At 38.4% G+C, this 13,421-nt stretch overlaps 1 protein-coding gene across 1 annotated transcript in view; it reads left to right on the forward strand.

Annotated features, from left to right (window-relative positions):
• Positions 1-4,039: 4,039 nt before the first annotated feature.
• LOC126235097 (innexin inx2-like) overlaps positions 4,040-13,421 on the forward strand; it is a 59,357-nt gene continuing 49,975 nt past the window's right edge. Inside the window, exons 1-3 of the mRNA XM_049943831.1 lie at positions 4,040-4,199; positions 7,601-7,792; positions 12,081-12,220. Coding sequence (XP_049799788.1) covers positions 4,040-4,199; positions 7,601-7,792; positions 12,081-12,220 — 492 coding nt within the window. The remainder of the gene's footprint in view (positions 4,200-7,600; positions 7,793-12,080; positions 12,221-13,421) is intronic.

A 13,421-nucleotide genomic window follows, 5' to 3' on the forward strand; every position in this document is an offset into this window, starting at 1 on the left:
GAATGTAGTTCAAATGGTTCAAATGGCTCTGAGCACTATGGGACTCAACTGCTGAGGTCATAAGTTCCCTAGAACTTAGAAATACTTAAACCTAACTCACCTAAGGACACACACATCCATGCCCGAGGCAGGATTCGAACCTGCGACCGTTGCGGTCGCGCGGTTCCAGACAGTAGCGCCAGAACCGCTCGGCCACCATCGGCCGGCGCGGAATGTAGTGTGAGGAGGGCTATGCGAGAGGCGTTCAATGAATTCGAAAGTAAAGTTCTATGTACTGACTTGGCAGAAAATCCTAAGAAATTTTGGTCTTATGTCAAAGCGGTAGGTGGGTCAAAACAAAATGTCCAGACACTCTGTGACCAAAATGGTACTGAAACAGAGGATGACAGACTAAAGGCCGAAATACTAAATGTCTTTTTCCAAAGCTGTTTCACAGAGGAAGACTCCACTGTAGTTCCTTCTCTAGATTGTCGCACAGATGACAAAAAGGTAGATATCGAAATAGACGACAGAGGGATAGAGAAACAATTAAAATCGCTCAAAAGAGGAAAGGCTGCTGGACCTGATGGGACACCAGTTCGATTTTACACAGAGTACGCGAAGGAACTTGCCCCCCTTCTTGCAGCGCTGTACCGTTGGTCTCTAGAAGAGCGTAGCGTTCCAAAGGATTGGAAAAGGGCGCAGGTCATCCCCGTTTTCAAAAAGGGACGTCGAACAGATGTGCAGAATTATAGACCTATGTCTCTAACGTCGATCAATTGTAGAATTTTGGAACACGTATTATGTTCGAGTATAATGACTTCTCTGGAGACTAGAAATCTACTCTGTAGGAATCAGCATGGGTTTCGAAAAAGACGATCGTGTGAAACCCAGCTCGCACTATTCATCCACGAGACTCAGAGGGCCATAGACACGGTTTCCCAGGTAGATGCCGTGTTTCTTGACTTCCGCAAGGCGTTCGATAGAGTTCCCCACAGTCGTTTAATGAATAAAATGGTTCAAATGGCTCTGAGCACTATGGGACTTAACTTCTATGGTCATCAGTCCCCTAGAACTTAGAACTACTTAAACCTAACTAACCTAAGGACAGCACACAACACCCAGCCATCACGAGGCAGAGAAAATCCCTGACCCCGCCGGGAATCGAACCCGGGAACCCGGGCGTGGGAAGCGAGAACGCTACCGCACGACCACGAGATGCGGGCGTTTAATGAATAAAGTAAGAGCATATGGACTATCAGACCAATTGTGTGATTGGATTGAAGAGTTCCTAGATAACAGAACGCAACGTGTCATTCTCAATGGACAGAAGTCTTCCGAAGTAAGAGTGATTTGAGGTGTGCCGTAGGGGAGTGTCGTAGGACCGTTGCTATTCACAATATACATAAATGACCTTGTGGATGACATCGGAAGTTCACTGAGGCTTTTTGCGGATGATGCTGTGGTATATCGAGAGGTTGTAACAATGGAAAATTGTACTGAAATGCAGGAGGATCTGCAGCGAATTGACGCATGGTGCAGGGAATGGCAATTGAATCTCAATGTAGACAAGTGTAATGTGCTGCGAATACATAGAAAGATAGATCCCTTATCATTTAGCTACAAAATAGCAGGTCAGCAACTGGAAGCAGTAAATTCCATAAATTATCTGGGAGTACGCATCAGGAGTGATTTAAAATGGAATGATCATATAAAGTTGATCGTCGGTAAAGCAGATACCAGACTGAGATTCATTGGAAGAATCTTAAGGAAATGCAATCCGAAAACAAAGGAAGTAGGTTACAGTACGCTTGTTCGCCCACTGCTTGAATACTGCTCAGCATTGTGGGATCCGTACCAGATAGGGTTGATAGAAGAGATGAGAAGATCCAACGGAGAGCAGCGCGCTTCGTTACAGGATCATTTAGTAATCGCGAAAGCGTTACGGAGATGATAGATAAACTCCAGTGGAAGACTCTGCAGGAGAGACGCGACGCTCAGTAGCTCGGTAGGGGCTTTTGTTGAAGTTTCGGGAACATACCTTCACCGAAGAGTCAAGCAGTATATTGCTCCCTCCTACGTGTATCTCGCGAAGAGACCATGAGGATAAAATCAGAGAGATTAGAGCCCACACAGAAGCTTACCGTCAATCCTTCTTTCCACGAACAATACGAGACTGGAATAGATGGGAGAACCGATAGAGGTACTCAAGATACCCTCCGCCACACACCGTCGGGTGGCTTGCGGAGTCTGGATGTAGATGTAGATGTAGATATCTAGCTTGGGCCTCGTCGGGATACTCTCAGATGGTAGTGTAAAAATAAAGTTAAAAAATTGATTTAATATAATTACTTTCTGATTAGAACACAATCACAGGGAACTTGTTGCGGCAGAAGTAGCTGGTACAATCCATCGCAGCAATCGATTTTTTCCATCAGTTCACTAGGCCAACATCAGCGAAAATACCCTTTCCACAGTGACGTTGTGTGCGGAAATAGAAAATAAATACTTGAATAATTTTTGCACTATTTTATAAAATCTGTACATAACTCGGTCTTGTCGGGACAAGAAGGTCCATAACGGTGAAGGTCTCTAAGTATTGGGAGGGATGGCAATCCTACTCAAGGTTTAACTTCGAACAGCTCACAGAACAAGTTTTAAATCCTGTCGCATACTGTCGACAAAAAATCTTAAAATATTGTCCTGAAGTGAACCCGCACCCCAAAGTACAGTTGTTTCTGACTCGGTACGGGGATCAATGATTTTCACAGCCATTCGTAATTATATTAACATAGTAAAGCACTTCACTTGGCCAATTAAATTTACTGTTCTAGGTAGAGATCATTGGTTTAATACCACTTCGACGCAAACATCTTTAGAGATGGAATTTGTTTCTAAGTACCGGTAAATGCTCAGCTTTCCGGTTTCACCGCATACTACATGTTCTAGGCTAACAGTACACATCAGAGATCTACCTAATAACTTATAGAGAGGAAAAATAACGACCCGACCCATGAGATAGTTTTACGGACTCCAATACAGAAAAGCAGTCATCATTTATGAAGGCGTCGTCTTTTCAATTTCTTTTTTGCTCCACTGTTTAGTCCACTCGTCGTTAGAGAGGTATTAGAGCGCACCTTTTCACTATGGTCCTCGGACAAGCTAACGAATGTGGCCGCAAAAGTGACACCAAAACGCTTGTCCTAAGCAATAACGGCTTGAATAGACAGAACTACTGAATCACGGTCAGCGCTTCTCTTGTGTCGGTAAGAATGGAATGAAAGTCAACAAACAAGAGCTAAAAGCTATGCACATATACAGACAGTCATACCAGAAAAGCCATGGTTGCCCAGGTTCAAACACTCAAGGAAAATTATAACATCCATTATGAGAGTGCCACTCACTTGTGAATCTTTCCTACCCATTGACATAAAATCGGAGTATCGGAGACACCCTAGTGTCAGTGTGAAGAAGAAAAGATTGGTAATATAAATGACATCTTATTTCAATGTAGACGCTTTTAAAGGAGCTCTTCAGACTTGGGTACTGCCAACCACTTTGCACGATCCCATTTGTCAGAGACACAAGCAGGAGAACATACGATACGACGCCATATCCAGATTTATAGCAAAAGAAGACATAAAGATTTAAACGTAATTGAAGTTAACTAAAGAATTTAAATGGCAACTAGGCGGTTAGTTGTTAATTGTGTCTTTCGAATATAAGCCCAACAATCTCGATCTGAAGGCATACATGAGTGAAGAACAAATGATGTCTTGCTTTGTGTATGACTGTGTATCAACCATTTAAATGGCGATGGCTAAAAAGTTTGTATGCTATAAGCCAATAAAATAAAAAATAATGAAACACGGTCTCGGAAAGTTTACGAATGGCGCCAGTAAGAACACTTGTCACTTTGGCACCACTGTTGGTTCAGTATTGCCCCGTTGCGTTTAGCGCAACAATGAACGTAGGTCATAGGCGCCGTAACAGTTGATTGTTCCATTTCACAGCTTGGAGAAGTGCTAGTTGTTTGGAGACCACTTTGGATTTCGTCACTATGATAGATTTGGTCCGCAATCTGTCGGCTTTCCTGAAGCTCGAAAATGCTTGCACAGACAATAATGTGTTTCGCTTGCATTACAAGTTAACGTCGTTAATGTTAATAGCATTTTCACTGCTTGTGACATCGAAACAATATTTCGGTGAACCAGTTGACTGTATACCTGGAGCTCCGGACATTAACCGCGAGACTTTAAACACTTTTTGTTGGATCCATGCGACTTTCACGGTGGAGCGCCATTTCAAAGGTCTGCATAGTTTAAGATTTTTGCATTTTTAGTCCTACTTATCAATATGAGCGCACATTATTATTATTATTATTATTATCATTATAAGTTGTGATTACTTAATTTATTGTATTATTGGGTACCCGTACCACAGTATCCTTTTTTTCCCGACATTATTCGCTAAGATACTTTTCACGTATTCTGCTTTTCTAGTAAATGCAGTGACTAGCTTTATCGTCCGAAATAACTCGTTTTAAATGTTGCAGTTTTTCTGATCACCCTGATATGCAACTCACACCCGTTTTCATTGTTTCCTGTTCTTTTTCAAGCATAGGGTATGGAGATACTGAATTTCATTATTTTCGGTACAGGGTAACTGCGCGCAGCTTGCGTCGGTAACATGGACGCATCAAATCTAGTCATTGTACTCTAAACGTTTCAAAATATCCGTGTCTGTACATTTCAGCTGTCATAGTGCTATTTATTATGATTACTATTGCATGATAATAATTATGATTATTGTTGCGAAATTTTGCTATGAGAATTATTTCAATGATGTAGTTCGAAATTATTTTCCCATTTGCATATATGTTTGCTACCCCTGTACCCACAGTCACAGATGGGAACTGAGCTGCATTTACACGCATTCTTTTCCTGTACCCACAGTCACAGATTGGAACTGAGCAGCATTCATACGTATTCTTTTATGTCTCCTATATGTAACACATAGAAGTAGTTAGTCGTAGTGTATTTACCTCTAGGCCTGCCTGTTAACTATACTGTAGGTCGTGGAATACTTCTTTGTGTCAGTAATCTGTTGACAGTTGTGAACCATTCCATTTGTACTTGGCAGATGGATTTGGAATTTCAAAGTCTCCTCATAGTGCACACATACTGGGCTGTATTTCTACAATACACAAGAACTGTTGTATGATGTGTGGTACCGTAAGAAATGAGACCAAATGACAGAAACACATACTGCTACTACTGAATAATTGGCATGCTGGTGTACCATGATAGCGACTTTAGCAGTGATGAGGTGTACAAGTCATGAAACCAGCTAGTGTCAGGAAATTCGTTCACAAACAAATAACAGTAAATCTTTAACACACAAAGCAAAAAATAAATAGAAAGTGTCATGCTAATGTTTTATATCTATATATGACATACATATGTTGTCTAGCATACACAGTGTAAATATGTGCTCTTTTAGGGTCCGTCTAAAAAAGGACACACCCGCATTTTCGACGTTTAATTTAGTGTCCACATACATTTTCTCTATTTCTACTGATGTCCACATTTTTTTAGTTTCACTTCCGATTTTTGCTTTCATCTCATATCTTAAAGAATTTATGTTCTCTGTTTGTTATTTAATTATATTATTATCATGGACTTACATGGAAGAATCTATAAAAATTTTGTTAGATAAAAATATTTGAATTTATCGTAAAAGATTTTTGCTAAGTTTGCATGTCCATAAAGTTTATATAATTTGATGGAAAATCAGAACAAAGGTACAGTTAGGGGAAGTCCAGTTAAAATGACATACCATTTTGTTTTTAGGTCACTATTGCCTTATAAACCATGATGTTAAATAAAATTTTTATCAGAACCATGCCATAGGCCTATTCACTTGTAGGTTTCACAGTTTTAGTGCCGTGTTTTTAAATTAATGTACCGTAAACCAAACATTCTTGACACACTTGTAGAAAGGCATAATATGTCATTTTAGACTGATGTCAGGACAAAATGACATAGGGGTAAGAAAAAGTAAGAAATGCAGATAAACATTATATACTTGATATATTTAATAGATTTGTACTTTACAAATAAAAAGCCACTCCTGAAACAATTCTTCAACAGTATCAATTAAGGTTTCTCAGTTAAATCTTACAAAAAGTCAAGACTGAAAGTAGAATTATGAATGTTAATCCATGAAGAAACAAAATTAGTTCCGTTTTTGAAAAAATAATTTTCACCAGTCATATCTATTTGAATACATACATAACCAATAAAGTTTTTTTATGGCTTACTCCAGCACATTCAGAGTGTGCTCACAAATTACATTGATGACACCTTAACCGGAGTTCTCTTGGTTTTAAAACCAAGTATAGTTACAAGCAGTACAGAGACAATCTTTGGAAGCATCACTGTTATTGCCAAAAAATGTCATTTTTGTACAATATTTCTTTCCAAAACTAAGTTACCTCTTTGCTTTTCTCAGCTATTTGGAATGGAAGTTGACCCACGTCCTTCATAGTCATACCAACGTGTGTGATTCCAACAGTTTCAGGAGTTGTACCAGTTCACACTCCAATACAGTGTTGAAATTTTTCTGGAAACGCCAGCAGCCATCCCATCTCGCCGCTGGTAACAGCATCTGTAGCCTGCTGCATCTGTGCAGCATCCCAAGACTATTGTGATGATTTCCTTACTTTATTGCCTGCCATCTGAAAGGGAAAATTCATGTTATATTTGGCCTACATAAATTCATTGCATTTGTATACCATTGCACATTTATCAGTTCATGTTTAATGTTTTGTTCAAGTTATTTTATTACAGTATGACCTACTGCTATTGTTGTTAAATTTAAATTTATACTTAAGGAGCCTTAAAAATAGATTGCAGTGGTAAAATCAATTTGTGTAAAAATTTGTTTGTGTCAATAAAAGAAAAATTTAATCAGATTCAGTAAAGTGAAAAATACATGTGGGATGTGGGTTGTAAATTAATGTAGGTAGGCCTATGTGTGATGTATGTAACATTTTGATTATTTGTTTCGTTTGTAATATAGTTATTTGACAACCAAAAATTGAACAAATTATGTTTAATTTGTTAGTCGTAAAGGGATTAGTCCAGATCTCTGTAGGAACATTAATTTGGTAGTCCTAAAGGGATTAGTCCAGATCTTGATAGGAGCGTAACACCCACTGTTTTGTGGCAATCATACTTCCTTATTTAAAGCCAAAAAACATCCAAACCTAATACTTATTACCTAGGCTATGCTCAGATAAGATATACTGCAATCATATATTGTTATTAAAAAAGATTCTAGCATTGCCATATGTGATATTATGTCAGCAATATTTACGCTATTCTACCATCCTTCCAAGAGCTAGACTACAACCATCCTAAAAGCATGTTAACCAATCCCTTTGAGGGTTTCCCCATTTTGGTGGTTTCATAATACGGTAACCTTATGCTCATTAGACTGTTCCTTCTACTAAAGGGATTAACATAATGGGCAATTTCACATTTTGGAAGATTTACACATATTTCCACAATGTATTACAGAAATAAAATCTCCAAAAATTGTGTTTTTGAACTTTCAGGCTCTGCAGGAGTGGACATTGTGAAACCAGGTGTTGCAACACAGCAAGAGGGTAAGGACAAGCTGACATCTCAGCATTATTACCAGTGGGTGTGCTTTGTTCTGTTTCTTGAAGCTCTGTTCTTTGCCACACCTGGTTACCTCTGGAAAGCATGGGAAGGAGGTTGTATTCACATGCTTGCTGTTGATTTAGGTATGTAAACAATTTTGTACTGAATTATTATTTGTCAAGGTGAATTAAATTTTTCTACATTTTATCCCTTTTTGATGATGCTAAAAAAATATGTCCAAAAAGTCATAGAGTAGTAATAAAGCTCTAGTAATACTCCACAGTTGCTTCTGAGCAGTGTGTGTGTATTGAGCCAACCATTTAGGAACAGTTTTATGAATTCTGAGCTGCTTTCCACATTTGATTTTCGATTATTGTTTCTTATTTTATGTGCACTAATTGCCAAATATAGTCTATTTGGTATAAGCTCTGACCTCATCCGCAAGTTGGAAACTTATGTGGTGAAAATCCCTTTAGTTTGTGTGATGTTATGTGAGAGAATCAGATACCACCTTATGTGAGAGAATCAGATGCCACCATATATGATGTGAGTTCATCGTGTAACAAAATAACAAATTAGATCCATACTATACATATTTTTTTAAAGTTAAGGTATTCTCTTGATTTTTTTAAAAAATATTAATTACATCCTGTCAGTCTGAGATAGTTTCCCTGATGATTCATGATATGTCATTAGAAAATGTTAAAGCTGTAGCAGAGTTCAAATCAATAAGGAAGTATAGTGAAAATAGTAAACTAGTAGTGGCAAAAGTTATAAATGTTTGTAATTATTTCACAAGAATACTTATTTATTTATTGTTTATTTAGCCTGACCAGATTAGGGCCTGAAGGCCTTCTCTCACATTTGACCATGAACGCATACCAAGTATATTACAAAATATTCCCAATAATAATAATAATGTCAATAATTGACAATAATCATGGTAATGGGCATTTAGAACTATATGGATTGGCTTAGCACATTTGAAGCTGTAAAGAGAGGAAAAGGAGCAGATTGAAGTAACAATGACAGTGGTTGTTAGGAAATGACAGAATGTAAACACAGAATTGCTGACAAGGGGCAAAGAAAAGCTATGGATGGGGGACTGATTAGAGGGATTGCTATGTGACAGGTCATTAGCTGCCTTCTGAAGTTTGCAAGGAATTTAATGTATCTGATAGTTTGAGGCAGATTGTTCTAACGCTGTGTTCCTGATACAGAAAATAATTTAGAGAACATGTCAGTGTCAAGTGGTGATACAGAGAGAATTTTACTTTGTTAAGAACAAGATTCCTGTTGTTCTGTTCAGATACTTCTTCTAGACTGCAGTTGTGTGTTCAGTGTAAGTTATGATCCAGAATTATCACCAAGTTCTTTTTGCAGAACAAGAAAATGTTATTTCTGTGTTATTTAGGATTAATGGTGGAAGAGATTTTCTGAACTGTGGGGTGGCAGGTTTTTGTGAGCAACTAAGATGGCTTCCATTGTAGATGGGTTAAGTTTCATACCTGTGCTCACCCTGATAGTGGCAGGAAATCAGCATTTACATGCTGAATGAATGTGCACAGGTTTGTTGGATTTGCACTTAGATATAAGTGGATGTCACTAGTGTGTAGGTGCTATTTGCTGTGGGAAAGAATATTTGACACATCACTAGAAAGAATGTTTGACTTATCACTAACATATAATGACATGAGTAATGGGTCCAGTATTGATTTTCATAGGAACTCTGGTACTGCACCCCTCCATTGTGACTTTTCTGTTCCATTTATGACACACCATTGATGAAATGTAAGGTATGAGTGGGACCACTGTACGGCAATTGAAGAGAGAAATATTTTCTTGTGAGTTTAGCTAGTAGTGTGTCTAAGTCAGCAGTGTCGACAGCTTTGCTGAAATCCGAAAAGCACATAGTGTAGTCTCCTGTTGTTTGTCCATAGCTTGTTTCACTCTTGTGGTCACTTTTAAAAGAGCAGTCATCATGCTGTGATTGTGCCAGAAACTAGGCTGGTATTAGTTTTAAAGGTTATTTGATGTTAAATAATTAGTGAGCTGTTCATGAACTGTGTATTCTAAAGCCCTGGATAATGCTGGTAGATTGCAAATGGGCATATAGTCAGAAGGTTGTTTGGCTGATTCCTTCTTGGGTAGTGGTTTTATGAGTTACTGCTTCCAGGCTGTTGGGAAGATGCTGGAGGTCAGAGAATCGTTAAAACTGTCCATTATTTTGGGTACTAGCAGATCAGTGAGAAAACTGACATTTGCTCTCACTGTTAAATCATCGTGAAAAATTTCTGTTTGTACCAGCCGCTGATACCGTAAGGGAATCGATGGTTTCTGTGCGTTGGTCAGGTAAAGATATCAGCATGATGAAACACTCGTTTAGATCATCAATAGGAACTGGAGCAGATTTAAGTTGCCCATGGCTAGACCTTGCGGATTTTTCGACAGAACGGCAAGTCTTTGAACGTCCTTATTTAACTAGTGGGCATTCCTGAGTTTTTCATTCCTTACAGACTGATTAACTTGGTTGTGTAGTGCGTAGTTGCTTGTAGATGAGGTGATTATCAGAGGTTGTATGCCATTTGTGTTCTGTGTGCTGCATCTCTAACACTCGTAAGGTGTTTGTGATGGACTGTAAACCATGGTGCAGGTTTTCTCCTTACTCTTACTGTTTCTAGAGAAGTGTGTTCATGGTATAATTTATTGAGTCTTTCATTATTAATGTTAAAATCATTTCCTGCCATAGTTTGCAATGAAATATTGTAGGTGTCAGCTATAAGCTCAAACACATTTATGTGCATCTTCTTTTTATGAGCACATCTTGCTCCACAAACCTTTCAGCATGATTTGCCTTGTATGAAACAGTGGTGTGTAGATGAAGATAATATCAATGAATTGAAACCAAAATCAGATTATGTTGGAAAATGAATTTGAAAGGAATTTTCATTAAGTGTGTTACTAAGACAATGTAGTTGCTTATTGTGTGGAGCTACATGCATATTTGTTAAACAAAGCAGTAGAGACAAAAAGAGGATACCATTTGTTGTGTTTGGCAGTATCTCTGTGCTCCTATTTGATGAAGTGCTGATTTGGCTGATGCACTAAAGTACTCCAAATTTTTTTTTTTAGGAAACGATATTTCTGATAATGGTGTTGACGGAGTATGGAACAATGAAAATCATTATCCTAGATTGTCTTTGATAGGAAGCTCTGTCATTTTGTTACCTTTGACTATGGTCAGTATCATACAGATTCTGAACTGCAGTTAATGATATAAAGAATGCAGAAAAAAATATCTTTTTACTTTGCTCAAAGTAGTTTTCATACAAAAAAAACAGAGCCTGAGCACCTCTTTATGCTTGCCATAGAAACCTTGCATCTAGTGTCACACAGCTCGTGCGCTGCAAGTATGTAGGTGCCTTTACCAATGGGAAGATAATCTAGGTGATTAGAGTTACTGGCATTTAATTACATCTGTATAATTAACCCTTTGACTGCTGTTGGTGAATTTACTGTTCACACTTCACCACTCCGCAAGTGCTGTTGATAAGTTTTAGCATGGCCTTAGGGATTTCCTTCAGTGCTGTTGATAAAAAAATGTCGTGCCTCCTTGTTGACTCCTGAGTTCTAAAGGTGAATATCATCACCATTCAGGAGCTTTGCGTATTGCTGATGACTTTCAGCATACAACAGAATCTCCACCCCATATCTCAGTAGCTTGTCACAGCTCTGGCTACTAATTTGTGTTTGGATGCTTAGTCTGTTTTGATCTCAGTATGCTGCATTCAACTTTGCTATATGTCTTACTGTTCATCAGGATTGGCATAACAATGCTTCTCTCATAATCTGTTCTACGAAGAAAATGAAAAGGTGTCATGGCTGCACTGAAAAAGAAGTTATGGAGAGACTCTCAAAAAGTAACAGTGTGGATGTATTATTTGATGTCGACATAAGTGATAACTTCTCCACAAATTCTGGAAGTAACAGTCCTAAGCCATCTACTTAAGCAGGTGTAACATTAGAGTCTCATAATGTAATTCATAGTTCTTTCTAATCCGAAAATGATAGCAAGGTTTTGAACGTGTTTTTAAAAATGGATCAGACACTGTTGAAAGAAATGCTATCTTTACATTTCTGCAGATTCATAACAACCATAAATTTGCAGAGAGGTTTCAGAGTGAGCAACTATTTTTTGCACGTACAATAATGTTCATCTGAGTGGGGAAAAACCATTCAGAGACAGAAGGAGAAGAAATATTCAGCACAGGATGAGATAGGCCACTCACGTAACCTCAGTCGAGTTTGAAACACAAATACAGGCTATTTAGGACAGGTGGCCCACTTTGGTGGTAATGACTTTGTGTTAAGCTCAGCATGTCTGTAGCATCCAAATGGTTAAGATAATAATTATTCATTATTTTATTTCAGGATCTCCAGTACTGGGAAATGAATGGAATCCAGAACGAAAGAACACTATTGTGGAGTACCTTGCTGACACAAAACTGCGCCCTTTTACAGTCTATGTCTTAAGATTTACTTTCTGTGAGATTCTAAACTTCATCAATGTGGTGAGTTCTGTATTTATATCTGCACAATAAAAAATGAAAGGATGTATGTCCTATGCAGGCAGGTAAATTTCGCCCCTCACCAACTGCTCAAAGACAGACCGGTTGTCAGAAGCATTTCCATTCAAATTACCACTTTTTTTGTAGAAGTTGTGAATTGTAAATGAATCTAGATAGTCTTCTTCTGTTTCTAAATTATAAGATCCAATTTATCAATGAAAATGATCAACTTTTTTTGAAAATATAATGTAACAGTATAGATAAAAAACATCTATTTCCCAAGTGACTGCAAGAGAAAACATATATAAAGGTTAGTAAATGTGCAAGTGATAAGAGACAGTGGCTCCTTCCTCTGGCAGAAGGATTGAAGGGTAAGGTAGAGGGTTGAAGGAAAACTACTGGCGAGGTTTAGGAAATGATGACCACACCAAACAAGATTTGAAAACCTGAGATCTTAAAGGTGAAAAATAGGGTAATAAGCAAGATGGAGATTACTGACAAAGCATCACGCAAGAGTTAATAAGAGCTTAAAACTAAGTGAACTGTATGTGGTAGAGGTGAAAAATAGACAGGCCAGAAAATAAAAGATATAGAAAGCTAGTCTGCCTGCTTAGCTGAATGGTATGCATTTGCCAGCCATGCGATGGGCCTGGGTTTGATTCCCAGCCAGGTTGGAGATTTTATCCACTTGTGGACTGTGTGTTGTGTTGTCCTCATCGTCATCGACATGCAAATCACCCAATGTGGTGTCATGTGAAATAAGACTTGGAAACCGGCGGCCAGACTTCGCCAGATGGGGCCTCCCAGTCAACAATACCACACGATCATTTCATTACATTTCATAGACAGCTAAAAGTGTTTGAAGAAAGGAATAGTTACTGAAAAGATTAATTGCTGAGACTGAAGGAATTGATGTAAATTAAGGCCAGGTGGGTGGCAAGAATGAAGGACATGTAATGCCAGTTCCCATCTGTGGAGTTCTTGAAATCTGGTATCAGGGGGAAGAGTCCAGATAGCATGTGTGGTGAAATAGGCACTGATGTCATGATTGTCAGGTTGCAGCACATGCTCTGCAACACACTCTGTCTATGCCCATTCATGGTAACTGATAAGCTGGTGGTTCTCATGTCAATGTAAAAGGCGAAACAGTATTTACATAACAGCTGTTACATGACATGTTGTTTCACAGATGGTTCTCAGTTTG

The sequence above is a fragment of the Schistocerca nitens genome, chromosome 2, assembly GCF_023898315.1.
Source record: "Schistocerca nitens isolate TAMUIC-IGC-003100 chromosome 2, iqSchNite1.1, whole genome shotgun sequence".
Lineage (NCBI taxonomy): Eukaryota > Metazoa > Arthropoda > Insecta > Orthoptera > Acrididae > Schistocerca > Schistocerca nitens.